The following is a 15,972-nucleotide window of genomic DNA, read 5'->3' as shown; positions in this document are numbered from 1 at the left end:
ACCTCTTCCACCCACTGGTGGCAGTGTTACACCAGAAAAAAAAATATTTTAAAGGGTCATAAGAGGTGTATTTGTATTTGCCTGTACATTATACATTTGAATGTAGAAATACAGAAATATTTAATTTGCGTTCTTTAATTAGCTTGAAATATATGTGCATCGATAAGTGTCGAAATGATTTGAGTTCTATAGTTTTTGCATTTAATTCTAAAAGAAATCAGGCATTTTTGCAGCCACCTAAGTTTACGGAAGAGCAACTGGTATAAGTGTACAGAGTTTGATGGATGAGGAAGGGATTTAAAAATATATATATTCTTGAAAAAAATAGTATACGTTTTCTTTCTCAACAACGTCGGTTGGTTTAAAGGGATAAATATGCCTTTATTTGCGCAGAATCCATTCGACCAAGATGTTGGTAAGTTGAGCACTTCATTTGGGCAATTTGATTCGGAGTGAGCTAACTGTTAGTTAGCTTCATCTTAGCTACCGACAGAACCGCGAGCCAGCAAGCTAACAACAACTAGTCTGGCTACACCACATACAGAAGGGGACACCTTATTTATACATATAATTGGCTACACGTTGACCTTATAATCAAATGTTATATTATCCAAATAGCTAACCAGTTATGTGGTTTGGTAAACTCTCTAAGTCTAACTTAGTAGTCACAGGGTTAGCAGACAGTCATCGGCCATACTACCTATCTAGCTAGCTACCACTGTGCTAGCTATATATGTTAGCTAGCGAGTATGTTAGCTAGTTGTTGTGTAATCAGTGTATCGTAGCTAATCAACGATTTTAAATAACGAGACAGCCTAAACTGCAACAAACTCAAATATTCGTCATGAGCTATCTATCTAGTTAACTAGCCAGATGTATGTTGGATTAGTTTTAGGTTTACTTCAACAAATGTTACATGCAAATCACCCTCTTTCCATGAGCAGTTTATCATCTTTGGAACAAGCTCTCATGGTTCCCTTGTACACTATTATTTGAACTTTGTACAATTACACCCAACAAGTCACCGATGTGTAATGGCTATTTCATAACAAAGTTATAAGGAATAACTTATTTTTAACTGCTTTATTGCTAGTTTAATCATACACCCTCCATAAAAGTAGTAACTGTCAATCCTATGAAAATACAGGCTCAAACTGTTTAAAGCAGCAATAATATGGACAGTACATGCCGAACCACAAGTTCTCTTCTCTCACCTAACCACATGTATCCCGGTGTACCACATTGTCAGAGAAAGCAACCAATGAAACCAATACAGTGGAGGACTGGGCCCTGATCATGGATATCTGTGACAGGGTTGGACATACACCCAATGGGTAAGCTGGAATGAGACTTCCTGTTTCAAAAATAACTTAATTGTTTACTTGGACCAGAGCACTAGCTGCCTGGCTAATTTTCAAGTACTTCCAAGCAATGTTCTCTCTAATATTTTTTGTCACTGAGCAAATCACATGTCTGCTGAGCGCAAACTTGAACCTTGTGAAATATCTATGCAACTTCCGGTGCGCGTTTACTGTGAACACTGAGGCTGTACCCGATTTCAAGTAGGCTACTGTGGCTATTTGATCACAATGTAGGCCTACCAATAAAAAAAACAATGGAGAAAATGCATCACATAACATTTTAACATGGACATGGCAGTAGCAGCCAATGTGTGTTGTTCAATGTAGGCTTACATTCCATGAGACTTTTGAGAGAAAAACATGAAGGGCTTGACATTAACCTGTTTATCCACTTCAGGCAAGGAGGTGACTGAAAATGTAGTTGTTTAATGCAAGAAACCACTTTACAAAATAAAATACATTTTTATTCCCAAACCATTATTGCAGAGAATCAGACAAATTATGCTACCCTCTGCCTATTGGCTACTTAGCTTATTCAAGCCTGTCTCAAAATATACACTGCCCTTAAGATATAAAGAAAAGCTCTTTGCCTGACTAGCTTTCGAAGATGGCTAGAAATGTGCATGTTTTGTGCTCTTGTAGGAAGCAATCATTCCCACATTGCTGACTACAAATTAGCTATAACTGGGCAAATAACTCACTAACTAGCAAAAAATATCAACAAATGTGCACAGATGGCTACGTTCAGCTCTTGCTTTGATCTCAAAACAAGCGCATAATAATCGCAATCGCTCATACTGTAAAAGTGAACTGCACAAATCCATATAGGGCAAAGGTCTATTTAATGCAGCTCTGATTGGTTATGGCGCATCGATCTGTGTAGAGTACGAGCCTGTGTCATGCCTGTCAATGCACAGAATCATACTCTGATGCGTTCTGCCTACAACAAAATCTCTTGCACAGTTAGTTTTGCATACTAAGTCTTGCATAGTTCGTTTTTGTTTCCGTATGTTGCATTGAAAGTGGCTAATATTGCATTGATTCAATCACAATTCCCACAGTAAAAGGAAACGTTATGTGTCTTTTTTTTAATGGCGACAACTCTGAACTTCACTCAACTTTCTAATCTCGTGCTTCTCTTATCGGGAACATTGCTTCCAAGTATTTGTAATATGTGAAACTACAGAGTCATAATAGTGTATCAGCAGGTCTCCAGGAAGATTGGAGGGGAGTGGGCTATTTTAATATGCAATTAATAAGCGTATATTGAAGATGACTCATGTTGTAATAACCTACTACTTGTGTGCCATATTAATCGTATGTCTCTACCTGCCTGTCTTCTCCCAGAGCTAAGGACTGCCTGAGGTCTGTGATGAAGAGAGTAAACCACAAGGTCCCGCACGTTGCCATGCAAGCCCTCACCGTGAGTCACTTTGTTATTGTGTTATTCAAGACAAAATACATCATTCACTAGACCGTTGGAAATCCAGCGGGTTTCCTTACTGTATAACAGGTTTATTAATGTATGATAGAGTTCAGCTTAGCCTAGAGCCAATGTAGAAATATATTGGAAAGGTGGGAACCTAGTGCAAGGTCAGGTTTTTCACTTCCTGGTGTCAGGCCCTAGAGGTTGTTGAGTGACTGGGATCATATACACAGGTAATATGAGTCATGAATCCTGCTATATGATGGACAACAGAGTTTGAACAATGTGCTAGAATTTCTTCTGAGTGTGCATTTCTTTATACACTGGCTGGTGGATCAAAAACTGACTTGCCCTAAGCCTCAATGACACTCCAGTCTGATGTAATAAAGTATTTGGGAGGAGTGGTCCATCTCCTGCTGCTCTTGGCAGTTCTAGAGCTCTGAGCTCGTAACTCAGTATCATCGCTGTGGGCAGCCTTGCCACAGCACAGTCAGTGTGATGATCCATGGCCCTAGAAAGGTTTTTACTGTTTTGTTCTTTCTGCTGCTCAGTGTTATTTTGGAGTGATGATGCTCAACGTCAGAACATGTGATCTTCCTTTCTGACTCACCATCGGGGTAGATGGTCACATGTCTGTTCTATTTTTAGATGTCTCTCTCTTCTCACTCAGTCAACTTTAGCCCCCCCCCCCAATCATAAAAACATGCATAATTTCACTGGTGTCATATCTGTTAATGTGTTAATCAATTATTAAACTTTGGTGTGGATGTGAATCAAAGCGTTACTCTTGTTTTACTGTAAAGCCTCAAAATAGATCATCCAGGCTGACTACTGGACTAACCTGGCTTTTCTCCCTCTTTTTCAGTTGCTGGCTGCCTGTGTCAATAACAGTGGAAGAATCTTTCACTTAGAAATCTGCTCACGGGACTTTGCCACTGAAGTCCGAGCTATATTGAGCAGGGTAAGCTGTCAAAAGTTTTTCTGTTGAAATATGTCTGGTGAATTGATGACGTTCAGACTTATGTACGTGAGGATAACAATCAACTGGCTCTATCAAGCTCATTGTGTCAATGTTTTGCCTCGATCATATAAGTAAGTAGACTAAAAGTAATTACTATTATCCCCGAAGGCCCACCCCAAGGTGTGTGATAAGCTGAAGGGGATGATGGTGGAGTGGTGTGACGAGTTCCAAAAAGATCCACAGCTCAGTCTGATCAGTGCCACCATTAAGTCTCTGAGAGAGGAGGGGGTCGCCTTCCCGTCTTCTGGCTCACAGGTAAAGTAGTCAACAGCCTAGCGTCCATCCCCCTAACCTAGTGTTGCTGAAGATGGCGCCAATAGAGATAACAGCTTTGCTTCAAGTCCTTAGGAAACTGTGCAGTATTTAGTTATTTTAATGTATTATCTCTTACATTGTTAGCCCAGAACACTTTAAGTGTTATTACATACTGCCGGGAAGAACTATTGGATAACAGAGAGACTTCAATTTACCAGCACAACTAGCACTACACCCGCGAATACGACTTTCCCAAAGTGGATCCTTTGTTTGCACAAAGAAGGGCGAGGGTGTATGTTTCATGATTAACGACTCAATTCATTTTGTTCACCTGACCTAGAATTCCTCACAATCAAATGCCAACTGTATTATCTCCCAAGAGAACTCTCCTCGCTAATCGTCACAGCCATATTTAAGGGGATACCAAGACGGCCATCAAGGAGCTTCCCTGGACATTATGCAAACTGGAAACCATATATCCTGAGGCTGCATTTATTGTAGCTGGGGATTTTTAACAAAGCTAATCTGAGAACAAGGCTACCTAAATTCTATCAGCATATCGATTGCAGTACAAGAGCGAGTAACACACTTGACCACTGCTGCTCTAACTTCCACGATGCATACAAGGCCCTCCCCCGCCCTCCTTTTGGCAAATCTGACCATGACCCCATCTTGTTGCTCCCCTCCTATAGGCAGAAACTAAAACAGGAAGCGCCTGTGCTTAGGTCTATCCAACTTTGGTCTGACCAATCGGATTTCACGCTTCAAGATTTCTTCGATCACATGGACTGGGATATGTTCCGGGTAGCCTCAGACCATAACATTGATGTATACGCTGACTCGGTGGGCCAGTATAGGAGATGTTGTACCCCCTGTGACTATTAAAACCTTCCCTAACCAGAAACTATGGATTGATGGCAGCATTCGCGCAAAACTGAACGCACGTACTACCGCATTTAATCATGGCAAGGCGACTGGAAACATGACCGAATACAAACAGTGTAGTTATTCCCTCCGTAAGGCAATCAAACAAGCAAAGCGTCAGTATAGAGACAAAGTGGAGTCACAATTCAATGGCTCAACACTTGACATATGTGACAGGGTCTACAGAAAATCATGGATTACAAATAGAAAAACAGCCTTGTCGCGGACATCGTCTTGCTCCCAGAAAAATTAAACAACTTTGTGCTCTTTGACGACAATACAGTGCCACTTTCATGGCCCGCTACCAAAGACTGTAGGCTCTCCTTTTCCGTGGTCGACGTGAGTAAAACATTTAACCGTGTTAACCCTAGCAAGGCTGTCGGCCCAGACGGCATCCCTAGCTGCGTCCTCGGAGCATGCGCAGACGAGCTGACTGGTGTGTTTACGGACATATTCAATCATTCCCTATCCTAGTCTGCTGTCCCCACATGCTTCAAGAAGGCCACCATTGTTCCTGTTCCCAAGAAAGCTAAGGTAACTGAACTAAAATACTATCGCCCCGTAGCACTCAGTTCTGTCATCATGTAGTTGTCGTGTCTTTGGCTATGCCGGATTAAGTGATATGACATGCTATTCTATGAACAATTTCTCCGTAATTAATATCACCTGATTGAGCTAATCATGTTAATGTAATTAACTAGAGAGTCAGGCACCACAAAATAATATTTATAGAGCTGTTATCTTCCGAATAAACTCTTAAAGACCTAGTAATATTTTACATCCATAGCAGTCTCATCTGAAAGTTGTAAATTCTTGGTTATCTGCAAGAACCCTGGATAACGATTTGAATCAGCAATACAAAATTGGGTTTATTTATTTACTAAATACTTAACTAATCACACAGAATTCACATACACACAATTCATCATAACTTGATTACAAATTACGTCATAAAGCAAAACGTCCCTAGCGGGCGGAACAGATATGACAACTTGTTACACAAAGGAAAAGGGGCTGGGTTGGAGTGAAAGAGCTGGAAGACTGAGAGACACAGGTAGAAGCTGTGCTATCGTAAATACAGTATCTTATGCATTCTAAACGCCCATTTGGAAAATGCAATAAATATTTACTCTGAGCTGCGCTTCAGTAGGTTGGTGGTAGATGGAAGGCCGTGTTGCCAAACCGAGTCCTCTGTCCTTTGAAGAATGTCTCTGGTTGTCAATTGAATACATTGTAGTAACGTCGTTGTGTGATAGACGGGATACTCTGTCTGTTCCTTCCTAACCTGCGTTTGCAGCTGCGGTCGCTAACTCAACCGCTAGGAGGTATCACTTCTGTAGTGAATAAGAGTTCAAAAGTTCATACCATTCGCAACCAAAGCTCATGCTGATGTTGGCTTCGTTCTGTAGTTCTTATTTTGTATTTTTTTTTGTACCTTTATTTAACCAGGCAAGTCAGTTAAGAACAAATTCTTATTTTCAATGACGGCCTAGGAACAGTGGGTTAACTGCCTGTTCAGGGGCAGAACGACAGATTTGTACCTTGTCAGCTCGGGGGGTTTGAACTTGCAACCTTCCGGTTGCTAGTCCACCGCTCTAACCACTAGGCTACCGAACCATTCTGACATAGGACCGTCGGCCTCATATCCTCGGAACAGGAAGTTATGTTGTCGTCAAGGGCTTATATAGGAAGGGAGAGGAGGGCGTGTTTGAAAAGTTTTATAGCCCTTGTCCTTTCACAGGGGAGGGCCACTGATTGAGCAGCCCTATCTTATGAAAACCCAAATGTCACATTTTTGAAGCTAAAATCACATTTCATCCCATCACAAATAATTTCATATTCAAACATTTAAATTGAACAACAATTCCATGTGAATCCGATAACTCTGATGTGTAGACTTTCCACTGTAGAGTTTGTCATCTTCTCATTGATGAGAATGTCTCAGATGACAACCGAACTGACATCATATTAATTAAGTACCACCGCATATGTTCAATTGTTCGGATTACCAGAATATTGTTAATTTCCCCCCACATTGTGACGTTCCCAGAATCTATGTTAACCAAGGGTTTTGCAAATGTAACCTTAGTAGGGTAGAGAGAGGAAAAAGGGGGGGAAGAGGTATTTATGACTGTCATAAACCAACCCCCCCAGGCAAACGTCATGAAATAGTGCTTTGAGAGACTAGTCAAGGACCATATCACCTCCACCGTACCTGTCACCCTAGACCCACTCCAATTTGCTTACCGCCCCCAATAGGTCCACAGACGATGCAATTGCCTTCACACTGCCCTATACCTCTGGACATGAGGAATACCAATGTAAGAATGCTGTTCATTGACTACAGCACAGCATTCAACACCACAGTACCCTCCAAACTCATCATTAAGCTTGAGACCCTGGGTCTCGACCCAGCCCTGTGAAACTGGGTACTGGACTTCCTGGTAGGAAACATCTCCACTCTGCTGATCCTCAACACTGGGGATCCACAAGGGTGTGTTCTCAACCCTCTCCTGTACTCCCTGTTCAGCCGCGACTGCGTGGCCATGCACGCCTCCAAGTCAATCATCAAGTTTGCAGACGACACTGCAGTGGTAGGCTTGATTACCAACAACGACGAGACAGCCTACAGGGAGGAGGTGAGGGCAATCTGAGTGTGGGGTCAGGAAAATAACCTCTCACTCAATGTCAGCAAAACAAAAGAGATGATCGTGAACTTCAGGAAACAGCAAAGGGAGCACCCCCCTATCCACAATGACGGGACAGCAGTGGAGAAGGTGGAACGTTTTAAGTTCCTCTGTGTACATATCACCAACAAACTGAAATGGTCCACGCACACAGGCAGTGTGGTGAAGGCGGCGCAACTTGGCTTGTCACCGAAAACCCTCACTAACTTTTACAGGTGCACAATTGAGAGCATCCTGTCAGGCTGTATCAATGCCTGGTACGGCAACTTCACCGCCCACAACCACAGGGCTCACCAGAGGGTGGTGCGGTCTGCACAATGCATCACCAGGGGGAAAACTACCTGCCCTCCAGGACACCTACAACACCCGATGTCACAGGAAGGCAAGAAAGATTACCAAGGACAAACACCACCCAAGCTACTACCTGTTCACCCTGCTTCCATCCAGAAGGCGAGGTCAGTACAGGTGCATCAAAGCTGGGACAGAGATTGAAAAATAGCTCCTATCTCAAGGCCATCAGATTGTTAAACAGCCACCACTAACACAGAGAGGGGGCTGCCTACCTATGTACTTGATATCATTGGCCACTTTAATAAATGGAACACTAGTCACTTTAATAATGCTACTTTAAGGATGTTTACATATCTCATATGTGTGTGTATATACTGTATCCTTCACTATCTATTCTTTACTATCTATTGCATCTTAGCTGCTCTGTCACTGCTCATCCATATATGTTATACTTATATATTCTCATCCCATTCCTTTACCAGATTGTGTGTATTAGGTTTTGTTGTGGAATTTGGTAGATATTGCTGCACTGTCAGATCTAGAAGCATAAGCATTTCGCTACCCTCACAATAACATCTGCTAACCATGTGTATGTGACCAATAACATTTTATATCATTGTATAAGCTGTGGCCAGTCTTCCCTCCCTACTAACTCTGTTTCTCCCTCCTAAAAGAGTTTGGCTATTGTTTTAATTGACCATTTTTTGTGCCAGAGGGCCTTGATGTTATGTTGTTCTTTGAGGGACTATGCGCCTTACCTGGAAAATAGAGCCATTTGACCCAACATTTTATTTTAAAAAATTCACCATAATCTTTCAGTACTCTACCCTCTGATTGTAGCCAGACTCTCCAACAAAACTAAAACGACTGTTATCGTCTACCTATCTCAAACACAAAGTTCTCCTCGTGACTTCCACTTGTGGTCCCCTGTAACAAATAAGCTCTGTGTGTATACATTCGCTGGCTTCGTGTTGTGCAGTCTGCCTGTGTTCTCAGTGCACTTGCTCACCCATGTGTTGCCAATAAAGAGGAGGAGGGTGGAGCTTGTGTGTCTGTTTTTAAGGCATGAGCGCCAAATGTAATTTCCTCTGATAATACCCCAGTTCTACCTATAAGGGGGATGAGATTTCCTGCTGTGATTGAGGAACAGTCTGGTGCTTATTTGCTTAGCCTACTTCCGAGCTGAAATGGTCGGCTGAGTGTCCTGTTAATAAGTGGCACTGTGAGGTGTTTGCTACTGAAACTACTTTGCCCAACCCCTCTCACAGACAAGTTTATTCTTCATAGAATGTCACTATATTCCTGTTGTTGGGCTATATTTTTAAGCATATGAAGTGATGATTTATTTGAGGTCCTTTCTTATTCATACTCTTTACTACCACAATATTACATGGAAAGCCTGTAGTACCTATTAATCCCTACAGGTGGCGTCACAAATAATCCAAATCCCCATTTGTTCTGGAAGGCTTTCTCTCTCGCTCTCTATAACCAGCCACCTCTTTGTCAACAGGGGTCCAGCCTAAAGGTCACCACACCTGCTGTTAGTAAACCATCTGACGATGACGACCTTGCCAAAGGTACAGATCCTATCCAACAGATTCTAGAACACCACATTATATTACATTGTGAACTGTGCAGGTGGATGAATAAATACATTATTAGAGAGATTAAAACATATGTGTTTTGACCCTCATGCCTTTGTCCTCCTATCTGCAGCAATCGAGCTGTCCCTGCAGGAACAGAAGCAGCATGCTGAGACACGGCCCCTCACCGTGTCCGCCGACCCCCCCTTCAACACCAACGGAGGAGGGGGTAGCAAGGACTCTAGGAAGGTGCGGGCGCTCTACGACTTTGAGGCGGCCGAAGACAACGAGCTCACTTTCAAGACGGGGGAGCTCATTCTAGTCCTGGACGACAGGTAGCTAAGGAAGTGTTGCTATGGAAACCTGAGTCTGACCTATATGATGACCTATTGTATAGGCCAATGTGGAAACCACGCTTCAACTTAATTGTCTTCAGTCATATATCTAGTGCCAACCTTCTCAGGTTCTGCAGTCCTTTTATGGAAACAAAATGAATGGTTTACTTACAAGAATGTTTGAACTGATAACACCATGTTGCTGCCACAGTGATTCAAACTGGTGGAAAGGAGAGAACCACAGAGGAGTAGGTCTCTTCCCATCCAACTTTGTCACGACCAACCTCAATGCTGAGCCTGAACTAGGTAGGTTCTTCCCCTTGTCCTCACTCTCTTGTACCCTCATACTGAGGCAGGGAGAGTCGTTCTAGTGTTTGGTTTCATGTTTGAAATCCTGACCGTAAAGTGGCTCTGGATAAGTGTGTCGGTTAAATGTCAAATGTAAATCTCTCTCCTAACAGTAACGTATGTGGAGAAGACACCAGCCCCGGAGGAGCCCAAAATAGAAGCCATAGTGGAGTCTGAGCCTGTCTTTATAGATGAGGTGGGTGCTTCTACGTACTGGACCTACTATAATGGTACTTCCAAAACCACTCGCACGTTGTCACATGTTGCTGATGAAAGTCCGAGGGTGACTTCCAGAGAGTGGCGAGGGGATCAATAAACCCATCAACTTCGGGACACTCGTGACTTGACTGATGCAGTTCATGTTCTACTTTAAAATAATACAATTGGCATGAAATTCTAATGAACAAATCCCCCTGTCACTTTAGAAGATGAACCTCCGTACCAGTGAACATTTATCTGCGAGGTATTTCATCTGTTACTTGTGTCAGGTCTTGAAATCAGACGTGGCATATATTTAAGAATTCCTCTCCATTCTTTTGTATTACATTGCGAACTTGCAAACATATTGCGGTGCGTGTTGGGATAGTGCTTCACTCTGAAGCCTCCAGCCTTGCTGGCTTGGCTGAAGAGTTGGAGAGTTAATTATCCCCTACCTTTGGGACACTTGCAATGTGTCTGTTGGTGGAAATATGCTGCTGCTCACTCAGACAGCCCTGGTTGCCTGCCATTACAGGAGAGGCTGCTGATAGTAGGCCTGTTGCTGCTGTGAAGCCTGGTGCGATGTGCATATGGCGGAGGTGCGTGTGAATGCACAAATGGAAGACCAAGGGGAAGGGAGTGATTTGGGATTCAGCCTATGGCTGTACATACCTGCAGGTCTATATAATTTAGCTTATCCATAGTTGGTTAAATGGGTACAATCAATCAGTCCACCATTAATTTTCATCATTTGACCAATGAAAACCCTGTAGCATCATATATGACTTTCTCCTCCCTTCACCTGTCCCTCACCCCCTCTCTTACTCTCTTCTCTCCCCCCCCCCCCCCCCCCCCCCCCCCCACAGGAGAAGATGGATGGAGCGCTGTATCTGCTCCAGAATACTGACCCTGCTGACGCAGCACCTGACTGCCCAGAGCTGGTCCAACTGGAGGGTATAAAACAATGACTTACTGCTCTTATAAATCCCATGCTCATTGACATTGCAGTTGTCTTGACTATATACTCACTCACTCACACATACTGCAGTTGGCTTGACTACACCACTACACTCACACTGTTTTTGTCTGTTTAGCCTCACTTGATCAATGCTTTACCCTCTTAGGTGCTTGTGAGCAGATGAATCCAATGATTGATGACAAGCTGGAAGACATTGACAGGTAAAGTCAATTTAACTGCAGTATACTGCAGTGTACTTACTCATAATGGACAATATTTCCAATAGTATATTAGAGGCTATATATACTGCAGTGTACTTACTCATAATGGACAATATTTCCAATAGTATATTAGAGGCTATATATACTGCAGTGTTTGCATGACACCCTTTATTTCTATTGGTTAGTCAAATATGTTGGCCAGAGTACATAGTTAGTTATTAATTTAGTTATACCTGCTTTATGTTGACTATCTGGATGAGTACCAGGGATCATCACCCTCACAGAACCTTAGTCTTTGTCCTACAAGTGTCGTGATAACCTCTTCTTTTTTCCTCTCCTTCGCATTGGGGTTCTCCCTCTTTCTCTCTTTTTCCACCCCTCCACCTCACTTGCTCTCCCCTCTCCCTCTCTCCCTCCATCCCTGGCAGGCAACACTCTGAGCTGTCTGAGCTGAATGTGAAGGTGCTGGAGGCCTTGGAGCTCTATAACAAACTGATGAACGAGGCACCATTCTACACAGCCTACTCCAAACTGCAGTCCCAGCAGCAGCCCCACTACACACCTGCCTCTCAACTCCCCATGCAGGTCAATTAGGAGAAAGAAACAAACCAGTGTGACGTACTTTCTGTTCAGGTCACTACCTTGTACATCCACAACCAGGTGACCTCTGTGAAGGCAGACACTATGCCAGGGTCCATAAAGGCACGGTATTCATATGGTGGACTCTGGTAAAAAAAAAATATTTAAAACATTTGGACTATGTAGGCAACTGGATGCCATTTCAGACGTAGACCTTGTGTAACCTTGTGTGTTTTGTCTGCTGTGCAATTTGTCCCTGATGATGGATGTCAGTGTCCCTCCTTGGAGACGTAGACTAATGGGAGACTCCAGTGGTCATGCTTGGACTCTTTTTACCTCCTTGTCACTTTCTGCACAGCTCTGCAAAGCCATTTTAGAAACAAACTGTCCCTTGTGTAACTGCCTGCACCTGAAGTAATGTTGTTTCTTGCCAACGTATGCTATATTTTTGTGGAGTAAATCAATATACAGTGAGTGTACTATGAAATAGACCGCTGCTCCACTCGGGAGCCCTAAGGCACTGCATTTCAGTGCTAGAGGCGTCACCCTGGTTTGAATCCAGGCTGTATCGCAACCGGGCGCCCATAGGGCGGCGCACAATTGGCCCAGCATCGTCCGGGTTTGGCCGGTGTAGGCAGTAATTGTAAATAAGAATTTGTTCTTAACTGACTTGCCTGGTTAAATAAATAAAATAAAAATATATTTTATCAAATTTCATATTGAACACGGTCTCTTTCTCTCTCAGGGATACCCAGGTCAGGCTGGTGGTTCCTACATGCCTCCAGGGATGCCCCAGGGCCCCCCAGGCCAGCAGGCCTACATGGGCTCTGACCAACCCGGACCACTCCAGTCGCTCCCCCCTAACGTCACATCTCCCAATGGTCAGCCAGCACAGCTTCCTTACAGGTAGGCCTCTCCCCTCCGTTGTGAGCCAAGTTTTTTTTTTTTTGGGGGGGGGGGGCATTGCTCCTGTGTTAAGGTTAAATGTCGGCCTTTATGCTTGTGTTAGGCGGTAGGTGGCAACTATTGTACTATTCTGTCTCTTCACTGCAGTTCTCCATATGCACCTGCCGGTTACCCACCACAGATGGGTGTAGCCCCACAGATGGACATGTCGGCCTATCAGAACTCCAACCTGCCACCAGCCTCCTATCAAATGGCTGCTTCATCGCACCAGGCTCCACAGCAGCAACAGGCCTACTATCAGCAGCCTCTCCTGTAAAGTGCAATACAACTAAGGCTGTCTGAGTGAGCAGCAGCATATCCCCACCAACAGACACAGTACAACAATACACAAGTGTGTGTGATTATCCTCCCCCTATTTTGACCTTTATGATAAAATGCCCTTTACGTAGTGCACTACTGCTCTGGTCAAAAGTAGTGCACTACGTAGGGAACAGGGTACCATTTGGGACACTACCTAGATGATTGTAACAAAGGTCAGTGGCTGTGTGAGAGGAGGGAGACTACATGCCAACCTACCAGCCACCACAGCCCATTTTGAAGGGATGAACGTTTTAAGTAGAGAGTGTAAAATAAGTAATTTTCCTTAACCTGGTTTGCCTCAAAAACATTTAAGTGGGCAGCTGTCCAGCTGATCATTTCCAAACTGCATCATAGATGGTATGTGTGTGTGTTTGTCCCTGTTCAGTTTTTTATTTTATATTTTTAAATGTTGATTTCTCTTCACCCTCTGGTCTATCAGGAAATCAGTCCATGGCTGGCCAGGACAAGTCAATTCAAAATGGAATTGACCCCGACCAGGACTTGTTTTTTTCTATCTAACAGCATAATCCACTTTAGTTTACCCTTCTCGGGGCCAAAGGTTATGAAGTGCTACAGCTATCTGTATTTCTTTCTGTGGTTTAGTCACTACTATAATACCGCAATATAGTTTGATTAATTTCCCATACACTGCCTGCCTTGCAACACCCTTTGGGTGTTTAATACATTATAGGAGTAAAGCAAAATGTTTAAACATTTTTATTTGTGTGCTACTTCAAGGTGAATTTATCAATTTAACTTGGCGTTAAATAGATTTTGAATTGTGACCATGAAGCCTTTCCAAATTACTGCAGTTTTAGGTTCAATATACAATTTTATACACATTACTTTTTTTGTAATGCAAATGTGATCTAGCCTGGTGCCTGTCTGTTTCTGCTCTCTTGCTAACTCATGGAATTTGTCATGTTTGGCTTGACAATAACAATACTGCAGTTGGAAAGATGGTGCAAAAAGATCTGGGACCAGGCTAAATAACAACATGGCTTTTGGTTAACACAATATTCATGTGCCAAGGCTCTAGGCAACTTCCTGGAGGCCCCACATACAGTGATTAACAAGATGTAATTGCAAGCTATAAGTGGTTGATTGGGAAATGAGCCTAGTCCTATCTATTTTTCTATGGTCTTTCTTAATTCAGTCTTTTGTTGAAAAGGCTTTTGACAATAGACGTTATTAATAGATGTCTGTGATTTATTAAATTGATATCTGTCTGCTTTTTATGTTTCTGGGCTGTGAGCGGTCACGTTTTCATAGAAATCTATTTCCCGAACATATTTTCATTTATGCATTATCTTTGCATTGGTATGGCTGTCTGCTCTGCAGTTGGACCTTTAATTTTAATGTTGTAATTCTATTTGTATTATATTTGTTATATTATATATTTTCCCTGGATTATATCCATATGATCAGATAATATTTTATGGTTTCTAGATGTAAGATATACTTTCTGCTTTTAATGCTTTTGTTTTTACTTTATTTGTGTCTTATCCAAAATGCAAGCAGAACAAATAGCTACCGTGACCAACAGCTAGAAATGGGTATTTACTGATAAAGGTGTGGATTGTACAAAGACTAGTAGCTAGAGAACTGTTAGACCTAAAATGTTCATCTGAACTTAATGAATCTGTTGAGTGAGACCGAGGACCAGGATTCTGTTTTTGTTTAATCTGGATCAAGTCAACTCTGACTCATAAGAACTGTCTATGCTTTATTTGTCTTTTAACTTGCCTCTTAAAAGGTGTTGTGTACATTACATGTAAAATATCTTCTGGCATTGTGGGTATTGCACTTTAACCTTGTTAACATTTTATTTACCACTGGATGCCTTGTTTTTCTTTAGGAATAAGGAATTGACATCTGTATATCTAGAATTCTTTATATTTAAAACGTTTCCAGGGAATGTTCCGATTCAGTACTACCGACATAATAACCGACTATGTTTTGTAACATCAAGGTTTCTCTTTATCTTGTGTTATTGTAAAAAATCTTTTCGAAACACAGTCGACTAATATTCTTTCAAATAAAATGTACCTGTGTTCAAGGCTCTCTTGTACTGATAATTCTGTTTTTCTTCTTGTTGTTGTAATATGTGTTCTCTGAATAGTGTGAAATAATTGGACATCTTGTAAGTGTATGCTGGATGATGGGAGAACAGTTAGTCAATGACACACATGATGTAGAAAGAGAATAACAATAGGCAGTCATTTACAAGGCAGATGGTTGCGGACCATGTTCTCTCATGCAGAAATCATACACATAATGTTCCTGCGTTTTACACATCTGTAAAGGACTTCTTTTCACTCATGTCTTCCGTTTCTTGCTGACCATGTATGGGGTCTTACAATCTATTCGGAAGGGGAAGACGCAACACTATTCATCTTGTACCTGTGCAACTGGAGGTTGTCCCGTATTGTCAGATGTAATGTTCAATGAGTCATGGTGTGTCCCTTCCTTTGGATTCCTTGGTGAAGGGGCTCGGTTCCTTCTGTTAAAATGACCTT

At 42.4% G+C, this 15,972-nt stretch overlaps 1 protein-coding gene across 1 annotated transcript; it reads left to right on the top strand.

The window, feature by feature from the left end:
- The first annotated feature begins 13 nt into the window (after nt 1-13).
- On the top strand, nt 14-15,514 carry LOC110520265 (signal transducing adapter molecule 2). The gene is made up of 14 exons (XM_021597448.3): nt 14-415; nt 1,250-1,334; nt 2,709-2,784; nt 3,653-3,748; nt 3,917-4,063; nt 9,476-9,542; nt 9,682-9,883; nt 10,095-10,189; nt 10,345-10,427; nt 11,296-11,383; nt 11,554-11,608; nt 12,037-12,193; nt 12,933-13,093; nt 13,241-15,514. The coding sequence occupies exons 1-14, from the start codon at nt 376-378 to the stop codon at nt 13,407-13,409; spliced, it is 1,521 nt and encodes a 506-aa protein (XP_021453123.1). The 5' UTR covers nt 14-375; the 3' UTR covers nt 13,410-15,514.
- The last annotated feature ends 458 nt before the right edge of the window (nt 15,515-15,972 follow it).

Source organism: Oncorhynchus mykiss, chromosome 3 (genome assembly GCF_057628025.1).
Source record: "Oncorhynchus mykiss isolate SJ-2025 chromosome 3, ASM5762802v1, whole genome shotgun sequence".
NCBI classification, from domain to species: domain Eukaryota; kingdom Metazoa; phylum Chordata; class Actinopteri; order Salmoniformes; family Salmonidae; genus Oncorhynchus; species Oncorhynchus mykiss.
This window is presented reverse-complemented; position numbering and strand designations above follow the sequence as displayed.

Coding starts and splice junctions, on each gene's coding strand:
- LOC110520265 (XM_021597448.3), top strand. CDS start 376: ATGCCTTTATTTGCGCAGAATCCATTCGACCAAGATGTTG. Junction 3,749..3,916: donor TCCGAGCTATATTGAGCAGG/GTAAGCTGTCAA, acceptor TTATCCCCGAAG/GCCCACCCCAAGGTGTGTGA. Junction 9,543..9,681: donor CGATGACGACCTTGCCAAAG/GTACAGATCCTA, acceptor TCCTATCTGCAG/CAATCGAGCTGTCCCTGCAG.